The sequence below is a fragment of the Sesamum indicum genome, linkage group LG7 (assembly GCF_026168435.1).
Source record: "Sesamum indicum cultivar Baizhima isolate 11 linkage group LG7, ASM2616843v1, whole genome shotgun sequence".
NCBI classification, from domain to species: domain Eukaryota; kingdom Viridiplantae; phylum Streptophyta; class Magnoliopsida; order Lamiales; family Pedaliaceae; genus Sesamum; species Sesamum indicum.
In genome coordinates, this window is record NC_142663.1 from 10,386,069 (window position 1) to 10,399,852 (window position 13,784).

At 29.5% G+C, this 13,784-nt stretch overlaps 1 protein-coding gene across 2 annotated transcripts; it reads right to left on the reverse strand.

Moving 5' to 3' along the window:
* Positions 1-10,781: 10,781 nt before the first annotated feature.
* On the reverse strand, positions 10,782-13,414 carry GRP4 (glycine-rich RNA-binding protein 4). 2 transcript variants are annotated; one of them, XM_011085909.3, is made up of 5 exons: positions 13,274-13,414; positions 12,115-12,248; positions 11,932-12,000; positions 11,186-11,292; positions 10,782-11,099 (listed from the first exon to the last, which is right to left on the reverse strand). In XM_011085909.3, exons 2-5 carry the CDS (start codon positions 12,236-12,238, stop codon positions 10,965-10,967), a joined length of 435 nt encoding a protein of 144 aa, XP_011084211.1. In that variant the 5' UTR covers positions 12,239-12,248; positions 13,274-13,414; the 3' UTR covers positions 10,782-10,964. The 2 variants fall into 2 exon arrangements, with proteins under 2 accessions (XP_011084211.1, XP_011084212.1); XM_011085910.3 differs by having other exon boundaries at positions 13,133-13,274.
* Between the last annotated feature and the right edge of the window lie 370 nt (positions 13,415-13,784).

Sequence of the window (13,784 nt, forward strand, 5' to 3'; positions counted from 1 at the left end):
TTTCATTTCTTTTCAATTTTATAATCTATGTTTGTTTTTTGATTGGTCACGCTGCATTCGGAAGCACAAGTCCGACTTTGATTTCAATCTATATTCAAATTTAAATTGCATTTTGTTTTACTTGAGTCGTATATGATATGGTAAGATTTCTTTTTTACACAAAATTACTATATCAATATTAGTTGAAGAGTGAGAATCATATCATTTGTAATAATTACCAAGCATTACATTAATGAGGGGTGATAATTACAAGGTATTATGACTACATTTTCTTTAAATGTCATACTTAAAATAAAATATTTATACAGGTAAATAAGCATATAATACAATCCGTGCTGAGTATATATATGAACGCGTAATCTCATCACCACTATTAGCAAATTTATCATCTCATCCATAATATTAAAGAGACAATTGTTCAGTCCTCTCACTTTATCTCCGAATACTATAATGAGTTATAATTCATATATCGATAATATTATAATTTCTAAATAGAATATTAAAGATTATTCGTACAATTTTCAACAATCTTTTAATATTTTCTTTCTATCAAAATACAAATTTTCGTTCCGTTATTTTCTAACTAACTAACCTTTTTAAACTTCTCATGATTTAATTTATCAACTAACTAATAAGAATTTATTTACTCAAATTCCTCATATTTTTATAACTATCATTCTTAATCCCTAAATTAAATTATTACGAGAATCTCATATTTTCTTTTAATAAATACAATATTTCCAAAATAAAATTTTCTAATACTTCTTAAATACAATTTCTGAATATTTCTGTAAATTTGCTATCTTTAATTAAACACTGATACGTATATAAAGTACTCGGTCAATAAGCCAGATGAAATTAAGTAATAATTAAATTTAATAAAATTTAGTAATTTAATTAACTAATTATAATATTTTCATATCAAATATAATATTTAATTTGAGATTAATTTAAATAATCAACTTATAATTTTTTTTGATTAAATAATATATCAGTCAATATAAATTATATTTAATAAATAAACTAATTAAATAATATAATAATATAAATTAATAATAATTAAAATCAAAATATCTATACCTATTTCTGTTCGAATTTGAAAACGTATGTATACGTGTATATGTATGAATTTTGTTTGTGTGTGTTCTTTTAAAAAGAGAAGGGGGCTGAGGCAGTGGGTAGCCACGTGCTCCAACCCCCCCCCCCCCTCCCTTTATTTATATTTTTATTCAAAATATTTTAATTAATTAATATAATTTGCTCCCAAAAATTATACTGACTTCTAATTTTCTTCATTCAAGTGTTATTATATTTCAATTTCAATTTATAATTAATTTACTAATTATGAATATTACAAAAACGTCCTCCAAAAGCTGTCGAATATAGTGCCGACCAATTAAAATTCAACATATTTAGACATGTATTATATTTTTAAAAATATAAAATTATAAATATTCATTGAACTTTTATATAAAATTCAAATCTAAACATGATGTGTCTCCTCTGAGACCTGACACAACTATCATTAAATGTTTTTCTTTTTTTAAAATACGGTTCATATTTTTATTTCAATTCTCTCCCACATTATTATTTTTTTTCTCTCCCGCATGTTTCTCTTCTCTCATTTCTACATTTTTTATATCTCAAACTATACAAATTATATATGGGTGTATTTCAATTCATGGATTTAAAATCGAGAAAAAAAGGCAAAAAAAGAATAGATATTAAATGACTCGATTTAAAAAAGAATCAAAATATCTAATAAAATATAATTCAAAATTAAATTTAAAGGATTATAATTTTTAAATTTAAAATCATCGGAACGCATTCCAAAAATTTGTTATTAAGGTTAATTTCAAATACATCAATCAAATGCAACCTATAAATAATTTGAAAAAAAACATGCACATGGCCCAGTTTGCCTGGTCGGGTGCATGTGTCATTAAGTGGTAATTGATTATGAGAGAATTAATTATGTAATGATTAATTTTTAAAAGTGTAATTAAGCTGTTGAGTTTAAAATTTATTATGCAAATAAAAAAATTGTAGTTAAATTTCAAAACTAACTTCACTCTTAAGATTAATAAGGATAAAAGCCTAAAAGAATTGTAATTTTTTTCTTTTTTTTTTTTTTACCAAAACGTAATTTTAAATTAAATTTAATCCCCGAAAGTCATTATTGAAAAAATGGGCCAAAAAAAAAGTGTACATTAAAAATATAAAAGCATATTATTAGGACATATAGTAACATGTTAATATAAATAGTAACAACTAGAAATGAAGATGAAGTGTTAGTTGTAGCTATAAATGAATGATAATTGATAGGGCTGCACACTAACTTTATGTTACTACTGTCTCTTGCTATAAGCAGAAAGGATGAAAAATGTGGAACCATCAACACTCATTCCACTTCTATTTGTTTCCCACATTCTTCATTTCTTTCCCACTATTTATTATACTTCTTACTTTTATTTATATGCAATTTATTTCTTGTGTTATCAAAATTGAAAAATTTACTCTTTTGAAAATAGAATTTAATTACATATAATATATCATTTTCATGTTTATTAACTTAAATTTAAATTAGATGGAATCTACACCGTTGATTTATTAGTTAAATTTGAACCTTAGATTGATCAAGATCCAACAATCATTAAATAAGGACATAATATTACTTTAAATTTTAAATAAAAATTAAATAAAAAGGCACGTGTGATACATGAAACTTGTCAGAAGGGTATTTTGCTTTATTTCTAATAACATAAGGAGGTAAATTACTGTTTTTTTTTCTACAATGGGGTAAATTGCTCATTTTCTAAGTTAATTATTTCTTTCCTTTATTTATTTATTTATTTATTTTTCACATAGACGAATGGTGAAAATTGTTTGGCTAAAATGCACCCAATCTTCAACAATTGACAATTCAAATTCTCGATCAAATAAGTACCTCATCAGGATGCGAGAGAAATTGGAGAGTTTTTAAACGCATATACACCAAAAAGAGGAACAAGTTTGAGCATCAAAGGCTAAATAAATTGGTTTATGTTTTCTACAACTGTAAGTTGAAAGATAGGTAACAATTAGATTATTAAATTTTTATGATGTTTCTTTTTTTGTTATATAATTACCAAATTGATATTCTAACTTTATAAAAAATTTTGCTAGTTTATGAAAGTTGAAAGTTATGATCGACATGATTTGACAATAAATATTTATATATATATATATATATATATACATAACATAAAACAGACATGATTTGACAATAAACAGTAATTTTTGTCTCCCAAAAATACAATATTAAACATAAAATATTTATATATATACATATTTATATATAAAAATATATATAATTTGACAATGAACAGTGATTTTTGTCTCTCAAATCCCAACATCAAACCTACACCACTTATTTTAAAATATTTTAAATTACCCCAAAACACAAATCCAAACATATCATCTATTTTCAACATACACTTATTTATCTCTATTTTTCTCTCTTTATCTCCATAACACAAAACAAAATACTGAAACTACAAATCGAAATACAATGAGAGTGTTAAAGTATATTAAATATTTTAACATTGATATATGATATAATTTTTTTAATTTTTTACCAGTTTATGATTGTATTGAAGATATTGTAGATGGTACTGATGTTAAAGTATACTAAATATTTCAACATTGATATATGATATAATTTTTTAATTTTTTACCAGTTTAACCAGTAATCCATAATTCACTGAATCTTTTGATTAATAAACGGTCCAAGTTTTAAATTATTGATGGAGGGTTCACCCCTTCTCCTCTTCCACATATCACCAATTTGTTTGAAGTTCTCTTCTTTCTTTTTTCTTTTTTGTTAAAACTGTCCGACGCTATGTGAAATCTAAACCGCTGCAGTCAATTTCACCCCTCATGTAGTTGGTGACTTCAATTTCGTTGAAATTTTAATGCCCCGACAAAAAGAAATCGTTAGAATTGAAACAAAAAATACTATTTCAGAAAGTATGGGATTATTTATGCAAAGATAGTAAAGTATAGGACAAAAAATGCATTAATAGGATAGGAAGGGTAGAAATGAAATGCGTGACGTGAATGCGAAAAGAGGTACTAAGAGCACGAGAAAGGTGCGGATAGTTATGGAGTAGGACTCTCTAATTGCAGCACTTAAGGAGATTGTGTGTAGTGATACAAAGTGTGATATGTGATTTCGTACAAAATACCTAAGAGATACCTCCAAATTCATTATCTTTCAAATTTAAATATTAAACTTGATTTTGTCCAAATCATATATACCAATGTTTATTTTAAATAAGAATCTTAAACTTGTTCAAATAATATATTAATTGATTATGAAATCGAGCCAAGTTGAAATAAGAATGAAGACATAAGAGTTGGTAAAAATAAATTAAGTATAATAAATCTAACTTTCATTTAAATCTCTCAAGTATCATTTTAATTTGTATTTGTATTCAGCTTTGATTTGATAAATTTTTAATAATTTGACTTAAAAAATTTTATTTATTCCGTATGTTACTCCAATTTAACTAAATTAAATTCCGTCCGTATTTTGTTTTATTTATTACATGTGAAGTTAAGTTATGCTTAATTTGACCATAAAATTAATTTTGAATGATTACGAAATCAATATGAAATGCTCTGGCATATTTCGTCCAAATTGCAATAAGTAATGAAATAATTATAATTTATTTTGTAAATATTAAATAAATTTAGTTGATTGATTTACTAAAAGTTTACAAATCCAATTTTAAAATAATGGATAAATGAACGTTTTTTGGTATTAGACTATATCGATACTCATATGTATTTTAGGGTACTAAGCCATTACCATATCCATAAATGTTTTAGGGTATCAGACCCTACGTATACCCACTCATTTAATTTTATGAGTTTAGGATAGAGTAGGGTCTCTTATTCATTGGGTAGGATATGAGTATGAGTATGAATACGAATATGAGTAGGAATCCGATGCTTACTAGTTTAGCGAAGCCCACTTCTCCAACAAACACTTACTAGTTTCACAACTATTAGAATGGGTAAAATGTAATTTAGCCCCTCATGTGTTTAAAAATGGGTAAAATACCCCTTATAAAAAATAAAATAAGAAAAAACTTTCCTGTGATTTCAAAAATGTAGCAAAACACCCCCTTGGAGTCAGAGGTCTATTACACGCTCCAATTCTATTTTCTTTATTTTTATAATTATAGAACAATATTTTTATCCTTATTTTTACACTATTAGATTTTTCAGTTCTTGCCAATATTATTTTAATATATAAATTATATTTTAAAATTATATAATATATATTTAAATGTAAAATATTTAAGTATATGTATATTTAATGTGTATATATATACATATAGAAAATAGTGAGATTGGTGCTGGCGCCAAGAGGGAAGGAGGAAGAGGGCGAGAAGATAAGGAGGAGGAGGGGAGACAGGCGGCGTCGCAGATGAGGAGGCGAAGGCGGACAAAGGCAATGCAAAGAGGAGGCCGTAGAGGAGGAGGAGGACAATGTGCGCGGAGGAGACCGATGGTGAGGAGGCGCTGGTGTGGTGGTGCGAGTGGGTGGATTGGGGGTGAGCGGAAGAAGATACATTTACTTTATGATTAGTTTAATTCAATTAAATTTTGATGCGGACAAAAGTTTTTCCTAAATCATATACTTTATTACCTAAACTTATTAATATACATGTTGCTTGGCATCCTACTCTTTTGGCTTGTTAAACTATTCTTGAATTTTTGCACTCACAAAAACCTATGGGACTGCACTATTAGCCGCAATTGCTCCTACTTATATATAATAGTAGTCTTTATTTCATAGCCCCCACACCCAAATTAATAATGTAAAAGGATGCACACTCATTCATTTCATTACATATCACACTCCTACATATTCACTTTTTTTAACATTCAATAATTTGCTATTATATAATATTATAAGAAATTAATCTATCTTATCTTTGATTCATATTTTAATATTTGAATAAATTTATTTACGATTCTGATATATCATGATCAAAGTTGAAAAGACTTTCAAAGATAGTCAAATCCCGAACAAATACTGGAATTTTGAGAAAACAAGCAAACGTTATAAATGTTAGGAGGTTCAAACTAAAACATTCCGATGTCTACTTTAATTCGAATCCGAAATCAAGGTAGAACACAATATATGTATATATATATATATTTTCTAAAAACATGGCGTATCTTGGCTCCAAGTGGTTTTGGAGTATTCATAGAGCCACATGTTCGTATTTATACGGATTCACATGTCCTCCACTTTTCAAATGCTGATGAATTGATGACAGTGGTGTCGGGTTGTCGAGTCGTGATTCGATTAGTATATTATACAAATCTTTAATTTTATTAGTACATGCACTTAAAATTCTTTGAGGATGTTTTTATCTTTTAAATAGCGTTATTATTTTACCCCATTATTACATTCTTTGTAGTCTTCGGATTTATTATGATAGCCACTTTCGTCGTTACTTAATCAAAAGCGATTATTTTATTCGTAATAAGGTCATCACTTTTGGTAACGTATTAATAGAAATATCACAACCCTCAATAATCTAACTGCATAATCTTCATTTGTTCTCAATTTCAACTTTCATTTTCTGCAGGTATGGTTAACGTTGTTTCATAAATTTCTACGAATGATGGCATCATATACAGCTCAAGAAAGTAGTTTTTATTAATTAAGTATGACCCGCATCTACAAATTAAAGAAAAAATTACAATTTCAGTCCTATAATTAGCGGCGTGGATAATTATAGTCATGTTGGAATTTATTTGACAAATTTTAACCATTAGATATATACAGAGCAAGAAGAGGTGTACTTGTAATTATTACAACTATCATTTAAAGAGTGTACTTGTAATCCTTTAAATAATAAAGGGTGTTTGTGTAATTAGATCTGATCGCATAAGGTGTCAATGTAATTTACCAGTATTCAATTTGAGCGGATTTTATCTATACTATATATTATTGTCGAGATAACCCTTTCTGTGTCCAAAATAATTCTGGTTTGCTATGTTTTCAATTTTTTTAATCTGGTTAATTATATTTAATTTTTCTACTCATAATAAATTATGATATTTTATAACTACCTTTTGATAGTTTTTTTTTTCCTCATGCATTTTTATCTTATATATATTTTATCTTATGTATATTCTGGGTAATTTTTAACTCTACAAAAAATTAAATAATACAATTTACAAATATATTTTAATTTTTAAATATTTTTAAAAATTAGGTACGTACATAGAATGTGCAGCACTTACTAGTATATACAAATTAAATTTTACTTAATTGAATATATATACTTAAATTTCTAATGTTTTTCAAATTATATCGCAAACATAACTATTTTTTTTCCTCTACAAAATAGAATTGGATAAACACAAACTTGACCTAAGTTCTCACACGTAGTGGGTACACAATTAAGAGCAAGACAAGGACTTGCCAACCACCTCAAATAAGTGAAAACTATGTATATGTATATATATATATATATATATATATATTTTCTCTTTTTCAAGAATTATATATTATTGTATATATATATATATTTTCTCTTTTTCAAGAATTATATATTATTGTAATAATTACACACAAAGAGAGAGAGAGAGAGAGAGAGAGAGAGAGGGTCCTACTGCTCGTACACGTAGAGGCATGAGCCCGAAACATGCTTACCGGAAAATTGGTGTTGATTAGTTGTGTTTTTGACAAAAAGCAAAAAGCCAAAATTGAAAAAGGAGAAAGCAATATGAAAGCACCAAATATTCTACGTACCCTCTAATCACTAATCAGTCTCTCTATATGGGGAGATTTTAGTTTCGATTTGACTCGATTGAACCTAAACTAATTATATGATAAATATAATATATTTGTTCTTGTCGTATAATTGGTGTACAATTTAAGAAAAATGATCAATCACATAACAGATGTATTTACGATTAATTTGATTCAATCAAACTTGATTCGAGAAAGAATTTTTTTTTGTCTTTATGAACATTTCTTCCTCCACCGACACTTCCGTAGCTCCAAAAGTCCTCTTATCAATGAGTGGTGTCTCCTGAAGTGCCCAACCACATGCCCTACACTTTCCAAATATTATTGTATGAATATATACATATATGTGTATTTATATACGTACATATACATGTATTCTTGAAGTGCATGCATGTACGTATTTTTATATATGTATGTATAAATATACATACGCATAGTTGAGCGAAATTACGTTCTGAATTTGATTTGAATAGAGTCAGTTTAGATCCGAATAATTGGGTTCAAGTCTAGCTACGAGTTCTGATCTTTTTTACTACAATATTAGTGGTTATGGCTAAAAATTATGGTAAATGATTACTATTAATTAAGGTTAAAAGAAATCGATGTAAAAAATTAGTTTTTTTATCATGAAAAATTTATTTGTCACAGTTAAAGCTATGGTCAAAATATTTGACATAGCTTTTAGCTATCCTCGCAAAAACTACGGCCAACAATCATTTTGTGGCTGTGGTCAATAACTATTTGCTACGACTATTTTTTATTAATCATAACAACTAACCGTAGTAAAATATTATAATTCTTCTAATGTGTTCAGATAGGCTACATAATTTCTATATGGGTTGTTTGAATTATTATTATTTATTATAGTTATTTATATTAAGATATTTAATATTTATTTTTTATTTTTGAATTATATTTATATATATTTTAAATTCTGTATTGGATTAGATTCGATTAACCTGCATAAAAAAATTTAAATCGAACTAAATAATCGAAATCTGAAAAAATAACCAATATCAGATGAAATTTCAATTTAGTCGATTTTTGATCGGTTAATCCAAAATTGAATGTCTTTAGTAGATGATTGATAAATAATAATCAATTGAATTGAAAGACCTATGGATATTGATGGGTAGAGAACCAACCCAGACCGAAAGGGTTTATCTGGGTCTAAGTATATTGATTGGGTCGGAGCCTGGATTTCTAAATCATAATTCCCTTATTTGGAAAGCCCAAAAGCCCACTCCCGATAATACTGCAAGCAAGGGAAGCCCAACCAGAGTTACCCCTTTAGGCCCAACTGAGAAATGTCCACATGGAAGCCCATCAAGCCCAATCCAAAAGACCCTTGAAGTGCCCACACCATCCACCCAACTATTTTGGAGGAGGTATAGGGAAATTAATTTCTAGAATCTCGATTGCATCAGCTAGCTTTGGAGATGTGAGCTTTAGAGGTGCTTACCGGGCGGTTTCGATTTTTTAAATTAAATTATTATTAATGATTTTATAAAATAATTTTTAATAAATTGTCACTTTTAACACCAAAATTAAATTGTCACATAGAACAAAGAAAACGGTAAGAGAGAAGAGGAAAAGGAGGAGAAAAAATAAATGAAAAATTGAGACAATCATCAAATGGATTTAAAACAAAGAATTAAACATATATATATTTTTGTTTAAAGTCCAAATATAAATTTTACAAAATTAGACTTTGTAATGTGGATGTTTGATAACATATGAATTTTGATATTAGGCATAGGCAAGCATATACAACACTCTACACTCTCTATACTTGATGTATTCAAGTGCATTGCATTATTTTTTACTCACTTGACAACCATTATTTCTTATCTTCGTTTCTATTGTTTTTACTAATTTGAGTATCAAGTTACTAATCCTTTTTTGCACCAACTCCATACTCATCTTTTACGTGCCCGACTACCATTTTTTCGCATTGGAAATTTGGTAAGCATCCAACTCCAAAAACAACATCATTCTGCACTACACAACATAATAAATAATATTTAAAGAAAGTCTGTTGTCACTGTTAAATTCATCATATCTTCAGATCCATATCATATCTCAATTATATCCATTCTCTTCTTTTAATAATTGAGAAAATTCAGTCAACTTGATCACTATGCTACCCCAAGTAAGTTAAAACCCAATTTTCAACATTATGTAAATTGGTCATTACCATCCCATAATACACCCACATAAAATCACGAGCTCTACGTTCTCAAACACATAACATTCACATGAAGAATTAAATACTTAACCCCTAAACCACCATTGATTGTTATACCAATATATACCTATACTCATGCAGCACAGTTCTATGTAACTATTAAAGAAGAAAACTAATCCAATCTGAACAAGTGGTGTAATTCAACTTTGTCAAACGGAACCCTTTGCTCAGAGAGATGGGAAAATAATTTCAAAGTCAATGCCCAAACATCAGATATCAGACACCATAAAATACAGAAAACTTGATGCTGTCTGTATTATTTTGCATCCAGTGGGCTGAAGAATTGAATCAACAGGTACTGACATTATCCCCTGCAGTCCCACCGCTAATAACCATATGGTTACAAATCCACACAGGCAGCAACACCAAAACCAAATACTTGGTAGGCTATAGAGAACACTATCTGCAATCACAACTATACTTTGCTGCTACCCAATCAAGAGTGAAAATAATACAAGTGCTACTTGGAGATCTGCTTCTGTAAATTTGTAATTAACAATCACAGTTGAACAAGAAAATGTTCAAGGCTTGCATCAATGTTATCAAACTTACAGGAAGAGTATACAGAAGCAATAACCTTTCTATATTCCCACACTCGTTCAGGCACCAAGTCAAGAGCCGAGTTCATGCTCAACAAGTTTTTGTAAGAAAGATGCTACAGATGAAACAAAACTTGAAATGGTTTGTTTAGGCCACATAAAGAATAGTTGCTAGAGCAGCAAAACATGCTTTGCAGAAGCTATGATACTAGCCAAGCAAAGCAACCTTCCATAGATCCACACAATGTTATTGGTTCAACGAGAAGAAAGCGCAAGAAAAGACAATAATCCAACTTTACGTCCTAAATTTAAACTTGCCATGCCTATACAGACAATATAACAAGCTGCGACTGCCTTAAAAGCCTTCGTTTTGTCCACTATTGCCGAACCCACCACCATAACCACCACCATACCCACCAGCATTGTTGAAGCTGCTGCGAGGTGCTCTCTCCTGGGCATAACTTACCCGGATGTTCCTCCCGTTCAATTGCTAAATGAGAGCAATGATACAATAATGTTTAAAAGGTTAGAAGCCACACCAAACAAAGTAACAATTCTCTGATTTCTGAAACTCACCTGTCCATCCATGGCTGACAGAGCTGAGCTGGCAGATTCATCGCTAGAGAAATTCACAAACCCGAATCCTCTTGACCTTCCTGAATCTCTGTCGGTAATAACCCTTGCTGCAGAAAAGGGAAGAAAAACTTTGAGCACAATGCAGCAGTAAAGCAAATATATCTAAGGCGATTAAGTCTCGAAAAATCAAGCAGTACTAAATCCAAATGTATGTCGTTTTTACATACACATAAAAAGTATAAAATAAAGATGAAAATCCATTGGGTAAAGCAACACCAGGAAAACCAAGGAAAGCTATATGACAAAAACTTCCTACCATGAAGCACTGAATGTAAGCCAGAGATTCAAACATCAGATAAAATCCCTGACATTAGTGTCTGGACAAGTACCTCAATACTCTTAATCAAAATGCTATCGGCTCATATCAGAATCACTTGTTTCATAAGAGAAAACAAGCAGAATTAACTCAGAAATGAAAAACATGTTGATTAAACACTTGAACATGGCTGAAAAGGACTTGGTCCAATCGATAATCTGTCATATCAGCTGTTAATACCTTTAAAGAAGAAAAACTGATTCAAGGAAAATTTCTGCAGAATGAAGTAGGTTGCAATATGAACCCTTGGATAAAAAAATGCATAGATACATAGAAATACATCAATTCAGGGAACATGAACAGTTTAACACAACTTTCAAGGAAAAAGGGACTTCAACATAAATAGTTTCATTTCATTATCCTGACTCACCCTCAACAACATCACCAAAGCTGGAAAATGCATCTCTAAGTGACTGGTCATCAGTTCCATAGGAGAGCCCTATCAACGAAAAAGACCGTGCTACCAGAGATCAGCAAAAAGTTCACTACGCCTTAGATTGATAATAAGCTATTAGCTATATAGTGGCACTTTAAAAAGAAGGAAAAAAAGAACCTCCAACAAATAGCTTTGTCGACATGCAGCGAATGGCACTAAGCATGGAGGATTGTCCATTCAATGCATTGCTGGAAGAGATGCTCTGCCTCAACAGGGTTCCAAATTTGTTGTAGCATGCCATCTTTCAAGAGCTGCAGAAAGTACTACATGGTCAAATGTCTCCATAATAATAAAGGGCTTTATAATACAATTACTAAACTAAAATCAAATGAAAATCTGATGTGATTCCTTCTCCAGCATATGAACTAACTACGCATTGAAGTTCTTAAATATCATAATCAGAATACATAGCAACGTTATAATTATCTTTTCCATTTATTTGTAAATTTAAAAGATGGGATGAAAGCAAATAGAGGATTTGCTTCCTCTTGATGCGAACAATATTAAAAAACCAACTTTAAGTTCAATCTTATATCCCACTACATCATGATAACACCATATCATGAAAACTTTATCCAATGGGCATTAAATCATAAAAACAGAAATTTGGCAGGTTTCACAAAGTAAATAAAGAAACCCATTTGCACATAATGGTCTTCTAAACAGAAAGCTGAATCAACTGGCAACACAATATGCTAATCCAACAAACCATCCAAACACAGAAATATTGACACACACTTTAGTTCACTGCGACATAGAACGTATTATGCAGATACATCTAATTCACAAATTTTCACAGAACTACTCTTCTTTTCAGCCCAAGTACGAGCCGTAAAAGAAGTCATCTTTTATATCTTATACTTACTTCTTAGAAGTCTTCTTTTATATCTTATACTTCTTAGACGATCGCCCAAAACATTTACAAAAAACTTAAAAAAAATATTGAATAAAACACAAAAAAAGACCTTAGCATACATGAAAGATTACATCTTCACCACATTTTCTATTGAGGATCGAGCTCTTTTGCATATAACATATATCCATGAAATCAACAAACCTCGCGGAGGAAAGAGGAAACAGTAGAAATCAAGAAACAGAGCCAGAAAAAAGAAACCCGCAAACTACACAAGATTACCTTCAAAAACAAAGAAAAGAAGAAATTTCCTTGTATTCCAATCTTAAACTTGTCTTCAAAGGAAGCTCAAATAACCAAAAGCGAAACTCAAGACAACCACCGGCAAGAAATAAATCCACTAAAAAGAAGAAAGAAAAATACCTGTTAAAAGAAGAAGGGTTTAAGGGAGAAATGGGGTATTCGGCGAAGCGGCTAGGGTTTATGATCTGCCACTCTCAAGATACTCTGTCTAGTGTTTACATACATGCATATATATACCACTGTCCCATTCTCGAAAATATCTCGTCACTTTTCCAGTGCGGTTACTTTTCCTACGGTTGCTCTGTATGGTTGCTATGACTGTGATTTGGTCGATATTTTAAGGTTAGCAGTGGTACAATTGTACACATAATTCATTTTTTTGTTTTCTTTTTAAATACTTGCACATAATTCAATAGGTAAAAAAGTCCCTTTAGGGAAAAAAAAAATCGATTGTGGTAGCAAGTTATTTCTACTTATATGTAATAAATACTTTTAACGCTTTAAAATACAATATTGTTGATAATTTATCCTTATAGTAAGTCCACAAAAAAAATATAATTATTACAGTGGAATACAAACCAATATAACAACGATTATAGATTAATAAGAACAATAAGGAAAAACATATACA

Bases quoted from the DNA above. Each gene is read 5' to 3' on its own strand.
- GRP4 (XM_011085909.3), bottom strand. From the start codon at position 12,238: ATGGCATGCTACAACAAATTTGGAACCCTGTTGAGGCAGAGCATCTCT. The intron at 12,001-12,114 runs GTTCTTTTTTTC...TTTCGTTGATAG, and splicing joins GACAAAGCTATTTGTTGGAG to GGCTCTCCTATGGAACTGAT. The intron at 11,293-11,931 runs GTGAGTCAGGAT...CCTTTTCTGCAG, and splicing joins CTTTGGTGATGTTGTTGAGG to CAAGGGTTATTACCGACAGA.